This window comes from Aythya marila (assembly GCF_965140915.1).
Source record: "Aythya marila genome assembly, chromosome: 3".
In the NCBI taxonomy this organism is placed as follows: domain Eukaryota; kingdom Metazoa; phylum Chordata; class Aves; order Anseriformes; family Anatidae; genus Aythya; species Aythya marila.
The window spans coordinates 48,667,190-48,680,063 of NC_139044.1; the positions used below are offsets into that span (position 1 = coordinate 48,667,190).

The following is a 12,874-nucleotide window of genomic DNA, read 5'->3' on the forward strand; positions in this document are numbered from 1 at the left end:
ACTGCTCAGTCTGTTCCCAAGAACTCTCTCACTCCAAAAACGTTTCTTTTGATATGCAAGCTGGGAGCTTGGCTATAAAGCAACAGGTTTATCAGAACTAGTGCATGACCTGATCTGAACAGTCAACACGCAAAGGATTTAGCTTCCTCAGGCTGAGGTGCAAGAATCCAAGATCACTATTTCCCTGGAAGAAGTTATACTAGTGGGCTATTATAGGGAGATGAAAATTAACAGCTTCTGCAAGTGTTCCTGCTTACTGTAAAATGCAAGCAGTTCAGAGAAAACTTATTGAAAAAGGTTAACGTAAATGAATACATGTATGGTTCAGAACCAGTCTTTTCTATCAAGACAATCTAGAGGTAGAAAGTGCTTTCTAGAGCTTGCAAGTGTTCACAACGCTTTAGTCACTTAAACTTACCTTCATCTTGTTTGAAAATCTCAGCTCAAGAGATTATTAAGTGGTCTTGAATATTCAAAGAGCACTTTTATAAAAACATGAACAGAGATAGATACCTGTAGTTAAATTGCTGTCATCCTAGCAAACAATAGTCCTTCAACTTTTGCATACAAGAAAATGAAAAACAAAGACAAATACTAAGACTTAGCACTCACGCCTGGGAATATGAAGTGATCTCCATTTTTTAACTGGATTAAAGAAAAAAAGGTGTGGATATTCTTACCTGGTCTGCATATAAGAGTGATGACAGTTTTGATTTTTTTGTTAACACCACAGCTGTCTCCATTTGAATAGATAAGTTGAATATTTTCTCCAACCTTTTTAGGCGAAGAAACAAATGTTCCAAGATTCCTGCTCTTGTTTTGTTTATCTGCAAGGAGAGCAAAGGCATCACTTTTTTCCCCTAGAAAGTTTACTCTAGGGAGAGAATATTAACTAGCCAAATGGAAAGTCATAAGAAAGCATGCCATTACAAGTTGGTTTTCAACCTTCCCTAGACCGTTCTACAAGCCATGGAGGAAAGTGTAATACCATTCAGCTGTTAGGAAAGTATACTGCTATCATGTCTTTTGAGGTCTTTAGCAGCACAAGGGAATTATGCTCCTAACTTCCATTTCCTCAAATAACAGAAGGCATCCAGTGCAGACCTTTTGCATTTACAAAGAAAGAAACACCAAGCCTTCAGAGATTTAAAGACTCACCTACAGAGCAAATAGCAGCAGTATCTGGGCAGAGAGAAGCTCCTCCTCTCTTCAGCACTTTATGGCAGATGTTGATGTAATAATGTTTCCTTCCTGCCTCTGAAAGGCTACTGTCAACAGCTTCCCAGTTCTGGGCTGAATCTGAAATACAGACAGTCACTAAGAACAAGTCAGCTAGCTTTATCATTCCAGCCTCTCGATTCCAAAACACCATTCATCACAGAAATACAGAGTCCCTTAAGACAACAATAACCAAGACAGTCACAGATACAGCTACTTTCCTAACGCGATTATTTCTTTTGAGAGGATGGAACTGGGTGCCAGTACCCCAGAAAAATACCAAGAAAAGTGACAGCCAAATTGCGTTCTGCTAAGGAATTGCAATGACATTAGAAATGGCACGTAAATTCAGAACAGAAGTTTCAGAACAAAAGTAACTGAAAGTGAGCTTTCACTGCCATACCTGAACTGCGGATCAGAGGTGACAAATCATAGTGTTTTCTCTTATCAGAAACTCTGCAAAGGAGATCTTCTCTTTCTTTAACACACGCGTATTTTGTATCCCAAGTGAAAAAATAGGTGCAGTCCACTTCGCCAGTAAACACTGGAGTCCCTCTACCATCATTACCTTAATATTGAAGATGAATACACAGATTAGGTTTCCAGTAGGAAGAGAAAAAAAGCAAGACATATTCAAGAACTCAACGCAACAAGCAAGGAAGACAGAAAAACCACAACTCCTGTGCAGCAAAAGGATTTATTTTGTTGTTAAACTGTTGACTAAGAAAAACAGGTATTTTCATGCCTCAAAATTCTTTATCACCAGTGCTAATTTAACATATCAGTGCTACTACGGTGTACAAAACAATCCTGCAAGCTACAGAAATTAGTGCTTACTCTAGCAATATTTAGTTCTTGTGTTAAATGTGGCTCAAAGCATGCATTCCTTTGAGCATAAGGTCTACCAGCAAGCACAGAAGTCAAACTCTGAGCAGTCACCACAGCTGATTATACTCACCTGCGGTTTCATTGCACTCAAAGTTTATGACTGTCATTCTCTCAAAGCCGGAACTACATGCATCCCCATTCGGATAAATTAAAGTGAGATCCCCATCAGAATATCTGAGTGAAAAGTCAGTTTTAGATAGAAATGTGATCAGGCAATAACACAGTGTTCTCCTCATAACAGAAGCCATATTTTATTCTACTTTGTTTTCTTTTTTTTAAACTTAATCACCTCACTCAAGAGGGAAGACAGATGCTTGTTCAACATTAATACTGATATTTCTACTTCAACAAAGGCTTCCAGCCTCAGTGGAACATTTCTTCATATTACTTTATTTCATGGCTATTTTTGCAGGTGGAAGAAGCCATACCCCCTGGACGACTGCTCTTCCATGTCTGCCATATGCATACATACAGAATGAAAGATCCTACCTAAGCAAAGAACCTCTTTGCTACTGTCCCAGTATGGGAACCCTCAGGTTCTTAAACACACACTAATTCCTGAACTCAAGTAATCTTGAGTATGATTAATGCGTGATTAATTCTTGCAAATGAGCTAAAGCTAAAACATCCAGCCCTGATGCCACACTGCATGCAAAACTCAAGAAGGGCAAGATGCAGTACAGCAGTCTGCAGTTCCGACAAAGTTGGTGAAAGTTTCCTTCCTTTGTAGGCATTGGCCCCTACCAATCCCATTTGCTCCTGTTTGCTAATGCCATCTTGGCATACTGTTAATGTTTTCCTACACAACACCAAGCACAAATGCTTGCATTTTGTATCCAATATTGCTTACAAGACAAATAAGGGTGTCAAAGTAGGAAACAAAGAACAATCATCATTCAGATAACTTAGCACAGCTAAAGAGCCTGGAAATATTTTTAATATACATACCTTAGGGTCTGGTTCTCAAATCTTCCTGCCACTTTTTGTTGGTTATTCATAGATTTTACTTGGCAAGATGAAGTGTATCCCGTGCTGTCCTTGCAGTTACCTGCACTAGTTTTCCCACATACATTCAAGTAATAGTAATACTCATCTTTGTCATCTTTGGCTAAATACGGTGTGACATAATCTGAAAAAATAAAAAAAAAAAAGTGTTATAGCAGAACAGACAAAGTCTACCAAAAACTACTTGTCAGGTATGACCCAAATATCTAGATAGGATATTATTCCCAGTCTCCAAACACGGAAACAAAACTGATTAGTAGCACCACAGACTCAAAATAAAAATAGTGAGCTTACCTGGAAGTTGAGTAAGTGGTCTCAAGTCAATGGAGATATCATGTTGCTCATTAGTCAGAAGACAGCTCTTACTCTCCAGGTAATCCCTGTGACAGGCATACTCAGTAACCCACTCAATTTCATACCGGCAATTTGTTTTTGCAGTGAGTCTGGGACCTGCACTCTGATACAGAAGTAATCAGGATTAAAATTACAAGTGTAGAGATGTACTTGAAATGGAATCTGTCAGTTTTGTCACATTTGTTTCAGGTGAGTAATGAGCAGCTTCACCTGTAATAAATTGCTTATGATCTGCAAACACCATCTCTGGCTATTCAGATATTGAGAATAGAATAAAACAGCTCTTACTGATTATGTGGCAAACTACTAGAAGTCTAAAAAGAAGTAAATCATCAGCCATTAGCAGAGGATTAGAAGTAAAGTACATTTTAAAAAGCATTTTTTATTTTACATGTTGGCGAAAGAGAACATGGAGGTCAAATTGCTGAGCACAGCTTGGATTGCGTTTGCCTCTGGGGATTCCTCAAAAAAGGGAACAGATGAAGTATTCTCTGAAGGCAAAGCAGCCTCTTAGCACTGTACATTTTAGCAACTTTAACTTCCCTCAGTCCAAATCAGGATAAGAGGTAGTATTTGACAATTCTTTAGCCAACACTTTCACTGGATGGTGTTTTTTTTTTCTGTAGAGAAATATTTTTGCACCTCTTGAAGAGGAACATTTAGAAGCTCACTGATTCACAAACTAAAACAGGTAGATACACAGGTAAATATCATGGAAGTTACAGGCACAGTTAACATTAGCAATACCATTCATATTATGTGTGTGCATAGTTATGCTGATGTATTACAAAGTGACATCAGAGGACACCCTATGTCACCCAGTCATGAGAATGATGTACGGTACCTATCTAGGTCATAGGAGGGACAAAACATTAAATCAAACTTAGCCTGACAAGAGTTCCTCCTTTGCCAGCCCACAGCCAAAAGCGTTGCAACATGAAGCAGTAGAGCACTAGCAATATCCACACTGATCCAATTTAAGGAATGCAGGTTACTGAAATTACCTGGCATCACAAGCAGTAATTACCATACTGCATTGAAGTTGACTCAAACAGTGTCCTGCAAAAATTGATTTGCTGCTTAACAGTACAAACTTTAAGGTTAAAGGAGTTAGCCTGCTTAGCAAGTGACAAACTTTTGCCAAGCAGTGACACTTTTTTTTTTCCCTGAGGAAGGCCAGAATAAGAAACAAGTAACAGAAAACTATAAGCATGCCCAAGCCTGACTGGTGAAAAAACCTTCATCAACCAAGTCCTGTGCCAAGGACTAACACTGTTTTAAGAGTCCCATTCAGACAAAAATGTTTAACCTACAAAAGGATAACTAAATTCACCAAAATAACGGAAGAATATAACCCTGGGAAAATTTTATTCAAGTTCTTGTTTTAAGTTTTAGAAGACAGTTTTTTGAATAGTATTTACTTTGAATATGCCGCACTCCTGAAAAGCCACAAAACAGCAGAATTTTTCTGTTCACTTTAGTTGTCAATTAAAATGATAGATAATGCACACAGAAGTTAGAAGACCGACCATTTAACATACACACTAGAACAGCAAAGTTACCTGTTCTCCTCTCTTTGATGGGCAAACAAAAGTGATTGTCACTGCTGGATTATGGCCTAGGCAGAAGTCTGGCTTTTCATCATCAGTGTATAGTCTCTCATAACTCAGTACCAGCCTAGAAAGAAAAAAGAAGCCAAAAATACACTTCAGACACAACACACTGCACAGAAGCATACTGCTGGAGAGACCTCTCTTTTACAGGATACAAAGTAGTCCCATTCCTGGAAGTTGCTGTTTATGGATGCGTTTATTCCTTTCATTTTACAGTTTTCTAAATAACTCTTAAAGACAGGAGTCAGAATCTTGAAGGTTGGAAAAGACCTCCAAGATCATCTGGTCCAACCACCACCCTACCACCAATGTCACCCACCAAACCACGTCCCTAAGCACCACGTCCAACCTTAAACACCCCCAGGGACAGTGACTCCACCACCTCCCTGGGCAACCCGTCCCAGTGCCTGACTGCTCCTTCTGAGCATAAAAAAAAAAAAGCAGGAAACAAAACAGAGAGCATCAAGGAAACAGTTTCTCCTAGCCCCCGCTCTTCTGCCACCACCAGAAACAATAAACCTCGCATTGCCTATCTGTTTCTTGTATTAAGAACCCATTCATACAAAACTACAGAAGGGCAACATCTGGCCCTATTCTCAATTTAAAGCACTCCTGGGCAGTAGAGAGAGCCAAACAAAGTGAGTCAAAACACAGAGCCAACACATTTACCCTTCAAGCCCTGAGACATTAGACAGATGGAATTAAAAATCATTCTTTTGCTTGGAGGCAGAGAATACTAATTAACCCTGGCTTCCAAGAAATTTGCAATTTTGTAAAGAGCCTCTGACAAGGAAGAAAATTTGCTGTGCTATGGCAGTACAATGGGATGTCTGCAAAAAGACTCTACCCTCCCACTATTCAAAAAAAATAATCTCTGCCAATGCTTCAAAATTGAACTCATGCTGATGGCAACACAGGTCTTCTAGAAGTTAATAAGACTACTTCTTCCAGCCTAGTTGACTGAGAAGCACCACCAGAAATATGAAGTACCTGTCTTGGTCATGACGCTTCAGCTGTTCCTTTGGACGGCCAACATCATATGCATGACCTTCGTGTATCAAGCAAGCCGCGCTGCCAGCAGGGCAGTTGCTGGCCTCTCCACCTGAGCTTCCTGTTAAAGAACATAGCAAACAAAATTCAATTTTTAAGCCCAGCTCTGCACGGAGTACTCCGTGATTTCATTCGTGACTTACTTGCTATACATTGCTTCACCCTTTTTTTAAAATATCTTTAAAATGGGTAACAAAGAATGTGTAACTGGCAAGACAAAACCTGAAGTACTTATGTACAAGGAGAAGCTCGTGCTGTCCCATTTTTTCTTTGCTGAAATTAGTTTCTGGTAGCTAGTACAGCAGTTGGATATATATATATACACACACACACACACATATATATACACATATATATATATATGGCTCAAGAATTTCTAGAAGTATTTTAACTAATTTTTCCCCCCACGACAGTGAAACAGTACTAAGGGACAGAAAGCCCTAACTGTCAGGAAAGGGCTTCTTCCTCCTTTGATTCTTATCTTATCCAAAGCTGTCAGCAAAAAGCTTCAGACTAATAGTTCTTCTGGATTTGTTTTTAAAAGAACAGACCTGCCACTGTAAGTAGAAGTTCTAGTTTAGTTGTCCACTAAACATGGGCACACAAAAAATAACTGCATGGCTTAAAAAAAAATCAGTGCAAGAATACAACTAAGCATTTTCAATAAGATTCAAAGAAATGATTTTGCTATTTTAATTCCTTATCTATATGGCTGGCTCCCAACTGACATCACATTGATAGCTATGCATCATTACTTATCAAAGCACCTAAACACTTTCAAATTCATTTTGGGACAGACTTGTAACAAAGCAACAGCCTGAATGGGAGCCCAAAGCAACCAATAAATTCAGAGCACAAATGAATGTATTCAGAGTTTATTAAAATTTAACATTTATTAAAACATGTGCTATGAACTATCTTGGTCCTATCTGGCAGTAAACATGAACAGCTAAAAGACTTGATTGAGTGGAAGAGCTTAAGTAAACTTCTCTAACAGTCCTTGCCCTTCCAGCAGGCAAATATCTCTGAACAGCTCAACAGTTAAGAGAAGAAAACTTGGCTTCACAAAAAGCAGCCTTCAAATCATCAGAAATAGTTTGAAACAATAGTGAAAATCCTAAACCACCAGTCTTCAGTCATGGGACAACCTCAACTGGGGCACTAGAAGAATCATACTGCTAGGAATTTATACTCCGACAGGTGATACAAGCTTGTGTCCACACCTAAGTCCCTGCAGATGTTTATAAACAAGGAATCATCATCATCAGAATCATCCACCAAGTAGTGTCCTGAAATCTTGATGAGAGGATTTAAGTCATGTTTCTTCAAATCTTCATCAAATACATAGCAAGGCACCTAAAAGAAAATACATACAATGCAGGCCAATGAAGTTGGGAGAAGTTAGAAACAGGCATTTATAAAAACAATTTAATACATGAAAAAGTCTTTTACTTCTGGAAACTCAAGTACTTTCAGATAGACTTAAAGCTAGATACACTGGATAAAAGAAGGCACCAGAACTTAGCATATTCTGCTCCAGCTCTTACAGTTTTACTATAAACCATACAGATCTTAAGGGGTTGAAGAACTACCAAAAATTCTCAGCTCCACCAGCTGTTTTATAAGCATGTGAAGAAGTCTGGCCTATGGAGGTTGTTAGGATTTGTTTGGGGTAGGAGGGTTGGAAAAGTAAGATCGCCAGATCTGTGAAAATAAATTTCTATATGTATAGTACATGGATTACCTCTTTCACAGGTTTAAACAAGTCTTTCTTGCAAGCAACAAAGGTCCTCCACTCAAAATAGTGCACACACTCTGTTGCTGTTACAAATTCAGGCGTACCCTATTTAAAGGAGAAAGTAATTTTAAGAACAGGCTTCAGTTTTATTTTGTATCTACAGACAGAAATAAGTTAATTTAAGAGATTAAGAAGAGAATACAGAACATCAGATCAAAGCCATACAATTTCTTAATAGCACCTAAATAGCATGACTGTTGTTTGTGCCTTTTATCAGATTTGTTGGTAAACTCATGAAGATGCAGGATGCCAAATCCTTCTCACTCTGCATATGCAAGTTCTCTAATTACCGTGTGCCAATCCTAATATGCAAAAATTGTACTACATCTTTTAGAAGCATTTACTTATGCCAACTGATATTGGCAGAAGTACCAGGCACATCTAGTTACTAAAAATGAAAAGACCAATATCTGTGTGTGTAAAGAGACAAACAGCAAGACAACGCATCGTTTACCCGTTCCCTATCTTTCATCCCACAAAGTCTGATTAGCAAGTTCTTCAGCTATACGGAAAGGATACCTCTGAAGCCAGCTACTTTTTTTTTTTTTTTTTTTATAGGCTCACAACAAACATTTGCACCTATTTCAGGACAAAGCTTCTACCATAGTTTAGAGCTTGATGCTCAAGTAAATGCCTCTGCTTATAGAAGGAAAATGAGATTTTTTTGCATACTGTCCCTTCATCACCTCAGCTAGAAATGCTTTAGCCTATTCAAACAGATACCCTCCTCCATTTAACCCTGCAAAAAGTGCTTGAGACAAGTTGTTCCAGACACTATTACAAAATCTTTTTGCTAGGTCACATGAAAATAGGTGTTACAACTACACTAACTAGAAGAGGTTTAAAGGTGGTTATGATCTGGTGATATATCTGGAGCTGAGGAACTATTTTTAATTGCTTACAGAATCATCTGCTAAAACAGCACAGAGGAAGCCTTTAAACCTCTCTGCTGCACTGGCACCGTGTTTGAATTGGGTACGCTTCCAAAAGAGGGTGTGCAATGGTGTTACCTGTGCCAACAGCAGCCCTGATACATATTTATCTCTGATACACAAACTTATCAGTCTGTACAGAATACCAAGCTGGGGTATCAGTTAAGCGTTTAGAAGGTGCAACTCCAAAAGCACATGGATATGAACTGCATACACACACTTTTCAAGCATCTCCGTCCACACTTTAGGCAGATACCCACAAACAACTGCACCCCCAGAAGCCCAGCTAGATGCACAAGCACTCTAAGCTCAACTATGTGCAGACAAAATCTAAAGCTTACTGATGTCATCTATGCTGACTTGCACCAGATATCAGCCTTGTTCTTCAGGACTGTTTTATTAAACAGCCACTCTAGGTCCACAGCTCAGACAGAGCCAGTATTGAAACAACAACTTTCAGTTACAGCACCCAGTTGACCAATTCCTCCATATCACGCTATTAAAATACTACAGAAAAACATGAAGATACAAGTGAAAACATTAAAGACCCAGAAGAGCCTGCGATCAGACCTAAACAGCAGATCTGCAATTATTTTCTAACTTGATTGAATTCTGAATGCTCCTTTGGATCACATCCTTAATTTGGTACCAAAATGTAACTTAGGCTAAGAAGCTTGTTAATTACTACATCCACTAGTACAGCAAGTCTCTCTAAAAAGTTAAAAGTACACACTTTACCCATTGAAGATAAGAATAAGCGATTTAGACTTACCAGTGTTTTCCCACACAAGAAGTTAATGTTGCTTTGAATTTGGTGCTGACTGTCTTTCTCTGGGCACTTAGCTGTAGTGTTGAGTTCCAGAAGAGTTTTAGAAGCTCTTTGCAAGTTTAGATCACCTAATATTTGGAAAAAGAAAAGAGGGGGAGGGGTTACAGTACTGTGCTTTTGTGGAAGCTCAACACAAAGGCTCTAAGTTCAAGCACTGAACAGCACAAGACATACCAGTCCACCTGAGAACAGTCTGAACAGAGTACAGCTGCAGACTTCCCTTGCAGTTCTCGTGATCTAAAGTCCAGATCCAAGTTAAGACTGTATTTGATCTCTCTAATCACACATCTACTTCCTCAAGGCTTTGTAAGCAAACACCATTACGAGCTAGCTGCAAGTACCACAACTCACTCCTTCCTCCCACTGGCTTCAATTTATCAGCTTCTTAGCCTGTCTTTTAAACAGATCGTGTCAGAGAGTGTACTTAATGGGAACTCCATCAGTGCCTGGGTACATCTGCAGTACTGGCATTATCTCCTGCTAAACCCAACGCAGAAGCACTACATCCATGCACGTCCTCCTACAGCTCTCATCCCCTTTAGCACAGCCTGCATGCTGCAAGAGGGCTGGGGTCAGTGAAGCTTCACTGCACATCCCTTTTTCTCCAACACCTGACAGGAAGGGAAAGGGTGAAGCATGTTTCAAGTTGTGGTAAGCGCCAGCTCAAGCTCAGGAATGTTCCCGTTCAAACCCATTTGGTTAGCATTAAGCAAAGTCCTCCACGCTGCCCATTTTTACTAGGTAGATTTTAGTGCTGCAATAAGTTTGGGCTGAACTGCAGAGAACACTATAAAATGCCAATATTAACTGGCTTCCCTCCTTATTTTTTTTGTTGATGTCTGCACTAGAGATAAAGTCAAATCTGTAATCACTGCAGATAGCAGCTTTGCATCTAGGTCACATATGAGCCCAGCCACATTTCCCCGCCTGTTAACTCCTCAATCAGGACAGAACAAACTACACCGCACCCAATCTGGGGTAATACAGTTCTGAGAGCAAAAGCAGCAGATGTAAATGAACTGGGCAGGAAGAGGATACAAGAAGCTCAAAAACAGTCAAGGCAATGTTCTGTAGCAACACCTTCCCAACCACTGTTACCAGCTGCCAGGGCTTTCCCTAATGACATTCTTTGGCATCTTTCCATGCTGATTGCCCAGCACTGTTTTCCAGTCCTGTCCCGCACATTAACTGCTTTGAACTGTAGCAGGAGAAAGCTGCTATAGCCACCAAGCTTGCAGGTAAAACTGAAACAGTGACAGGCAGAACAAGACCTTGACAGCTAGCCCTAAGTACCATAAGAACTGCCCATCAGTGCTGCACGTGATCACATCACGCTAACTCTGTTACAAGAAGCCCCATCAAGATGCTAATACCTAAGCAGGCATTCACAGCACCCCTCTGTATATCAGCGTAACAAGACAGACAGAATTCAGTAGCCACCTGCCTTTTCAAGGGAAGGTAAGATTGGAGACTTGCCAGCCCAGAAGGGCAGCATAGACCAAACCTGCTCATACACATGTGCACAGGGATTTGTGCCAGGCTGAGAGCCTGACACAGTGATGCATGTTACCACCATGCAGTTCTGTACCAGCTTTCATGCACATGAAAGCTGTCTGAGATCCCTGCCTTTTGCATTTCTTGACACTTACCAAAACATGGCCTTCATGTTTTTAGGACTATGAGCACTGATGCTGACAGAAGCATCACGTAGCCCTCTTATAAACATTAAGAGATGCACACTACTCTGAGAGCAAGATTTCTACTCATTACAACATCCCTTAGAAGATGCTGTCAGTGTCTTCTCTTCTTCACTAGGAGACCTGGTAGGAAGGAAGCCAGCATAACTTTCTAGTCAAAAGAGGTGCATATGGTAACGACACGCACAAGTTATTGAACTCTGTATAAATGTGTATGGTTTCAAGCCTCAGTTTAGCCAAGAACTTACAGCAGCAGCCTCTGAGGACCTAACTTAGCCCTCTGTAAGCATCAGCTTTCTCTCAGTTCTGAGAACACATTAATTACATTGCTCTAAAGGCCTTGTTAGTTGACTCCAGTTTCCTCAGTTAAAGTGATGTTCAAGAAAAAAACAAGCAAAGCCAGTACATCTTGTTTAACCCAGGACAACACGCATGCTCTCTCCCCTCCCTCGTGCATGCTTAAAAGCTACTTTAGGAACTTACAAAGATCTTAGCAAGAAACCCTTCAGTAACACACTGTGAGCAGGGTTGGGAGTAGTCTTACAAGCCACCCCCTCACACTGTCAGCTTCCCATGGATGTCCTTCCCAAGTACCAGTTCTGCAGCAACCTTCCCTACAACAGGCTCCCTCTCCAATCACATTTCTTCATGACTTTTGAGATGCATTCTCTGCTTAAAGTAACACCGCAAGCCAGCTTCTACAGGTCAGAAGAGTTAGCAGTTAAACTTCATTTTACACAGTTGTAGTAGACCAGTATTAATGACACTATTCACAACACTTTTTACGCATTTGTTCCTTCATCTTTTAGGCTGCTCGGAAGGAGAATGTCTTCCCTGATTGCCTTTTAATCAGTCACCCAAGAGAAAGGGGGCATTTAGGTGGCAGCTATCATTTCATGTCCAGCCTGTTGCAGCTGAAAAACTTCATGTTTCACCACTCAGGTTAACACAGTTACAACTAACAGTAGAAATATTGCTGTAACAGCAGTCCAACTAGGTAGAACATCAGTCACTACGTATGACACCAAATTAAAAAGGTACCAGGTCATTTCTATCCTCTGACGTTTAAGAACTATGCATTCTGCCTACACCCTAAAAGCTGCTCAGGTCAACCAATAAAGCTGAAAAGCATTTTCTAGGAGAGGCCTCTGGGATCTCAACGCGACACTAGATGTCCCGCAAACACAGTTAGCATTGGCCACAAGGCTTCCCTTGCATACAGTTTGATTACAGTCACAGATCATACAGGTCCTGCTCCCACCAAAGTTGAGTTGATTTTATTGCTCCCTATAGCTGTTACCTCTTGCATAGCAAATATTTAAGAGCAAAACTGTTGTTTGCAGTCAAAACTCCTCTTTGCAAGGTAGAAATCTGATTAAGCCCGTACTAGACCAAAGTTTACCACTTAGCAAAGTTTATCAGCTGACTTTTTGCTCTTCCTTTCCCTAAGTCAAAACCCTTCAGCTGCACTCAGCACAGGCATGCAAGTA

At 40.1% G+C, this 12,874-nt stretch overlaps 1 protein-coding gene across 1 annotated transcript in view; it reads right to left on the reverse strand.

The window, feature by feature from the left end:
- Positions 1 to 12,874, reverse strand: part of IGF2R (insulin like growth factor 2 receptor) — a 53,403-nt gene that overhangs the window by 32,497 nt on the left and 8,032 nt on the right. The window contains exons 3-13 of the mRNA XM_082757518.1: positions 9,631 to 9,755; positions 7,873 to 7,971; positions 7,352 to 7,484; positions 6,069 to 6,189; positions 5,028 to 5,142; positions 3,406 to 3,568; positions 3,055 to 3,235; positions 2,177 to 2,280; positions 1,622 to 1,786; positions 1,159 to 1,299; positions 681 to 827 (exon numbers count right to left, since the gene is read on the reverse strand). Of these exons, the coding sequence (XP_082613644.1) occupies positions 681 to 827; positions 1,159 to 1,299; positions 1,622 to 1,786; positions 2,177 to 2,280; positions 3,055 to 3,235; positions 3,406 to 3,568; positions 5,028 to 5,142; positions 6,069 to 6,189; positions 7,352 to 7,484; positions 7,873 to 7,971; positions 9,631 to 9,755 (1,494 nt within the window). The remainder of the gene's footprint in view (positions 1 to 680; positions 828 to 1,158; positions 1,300 to 1,621; positions 1,787 to 2,176; positions 2,281 to 3,054; positions 3,236 to 3,405; positions 3,569 to 5,027; positions 5,143 to 6,068; positions 6,190 to 7,351; positions 7,485 to 7,872; positions 7,972 to 9,630; positions 9,756 to 12,874) is intronic.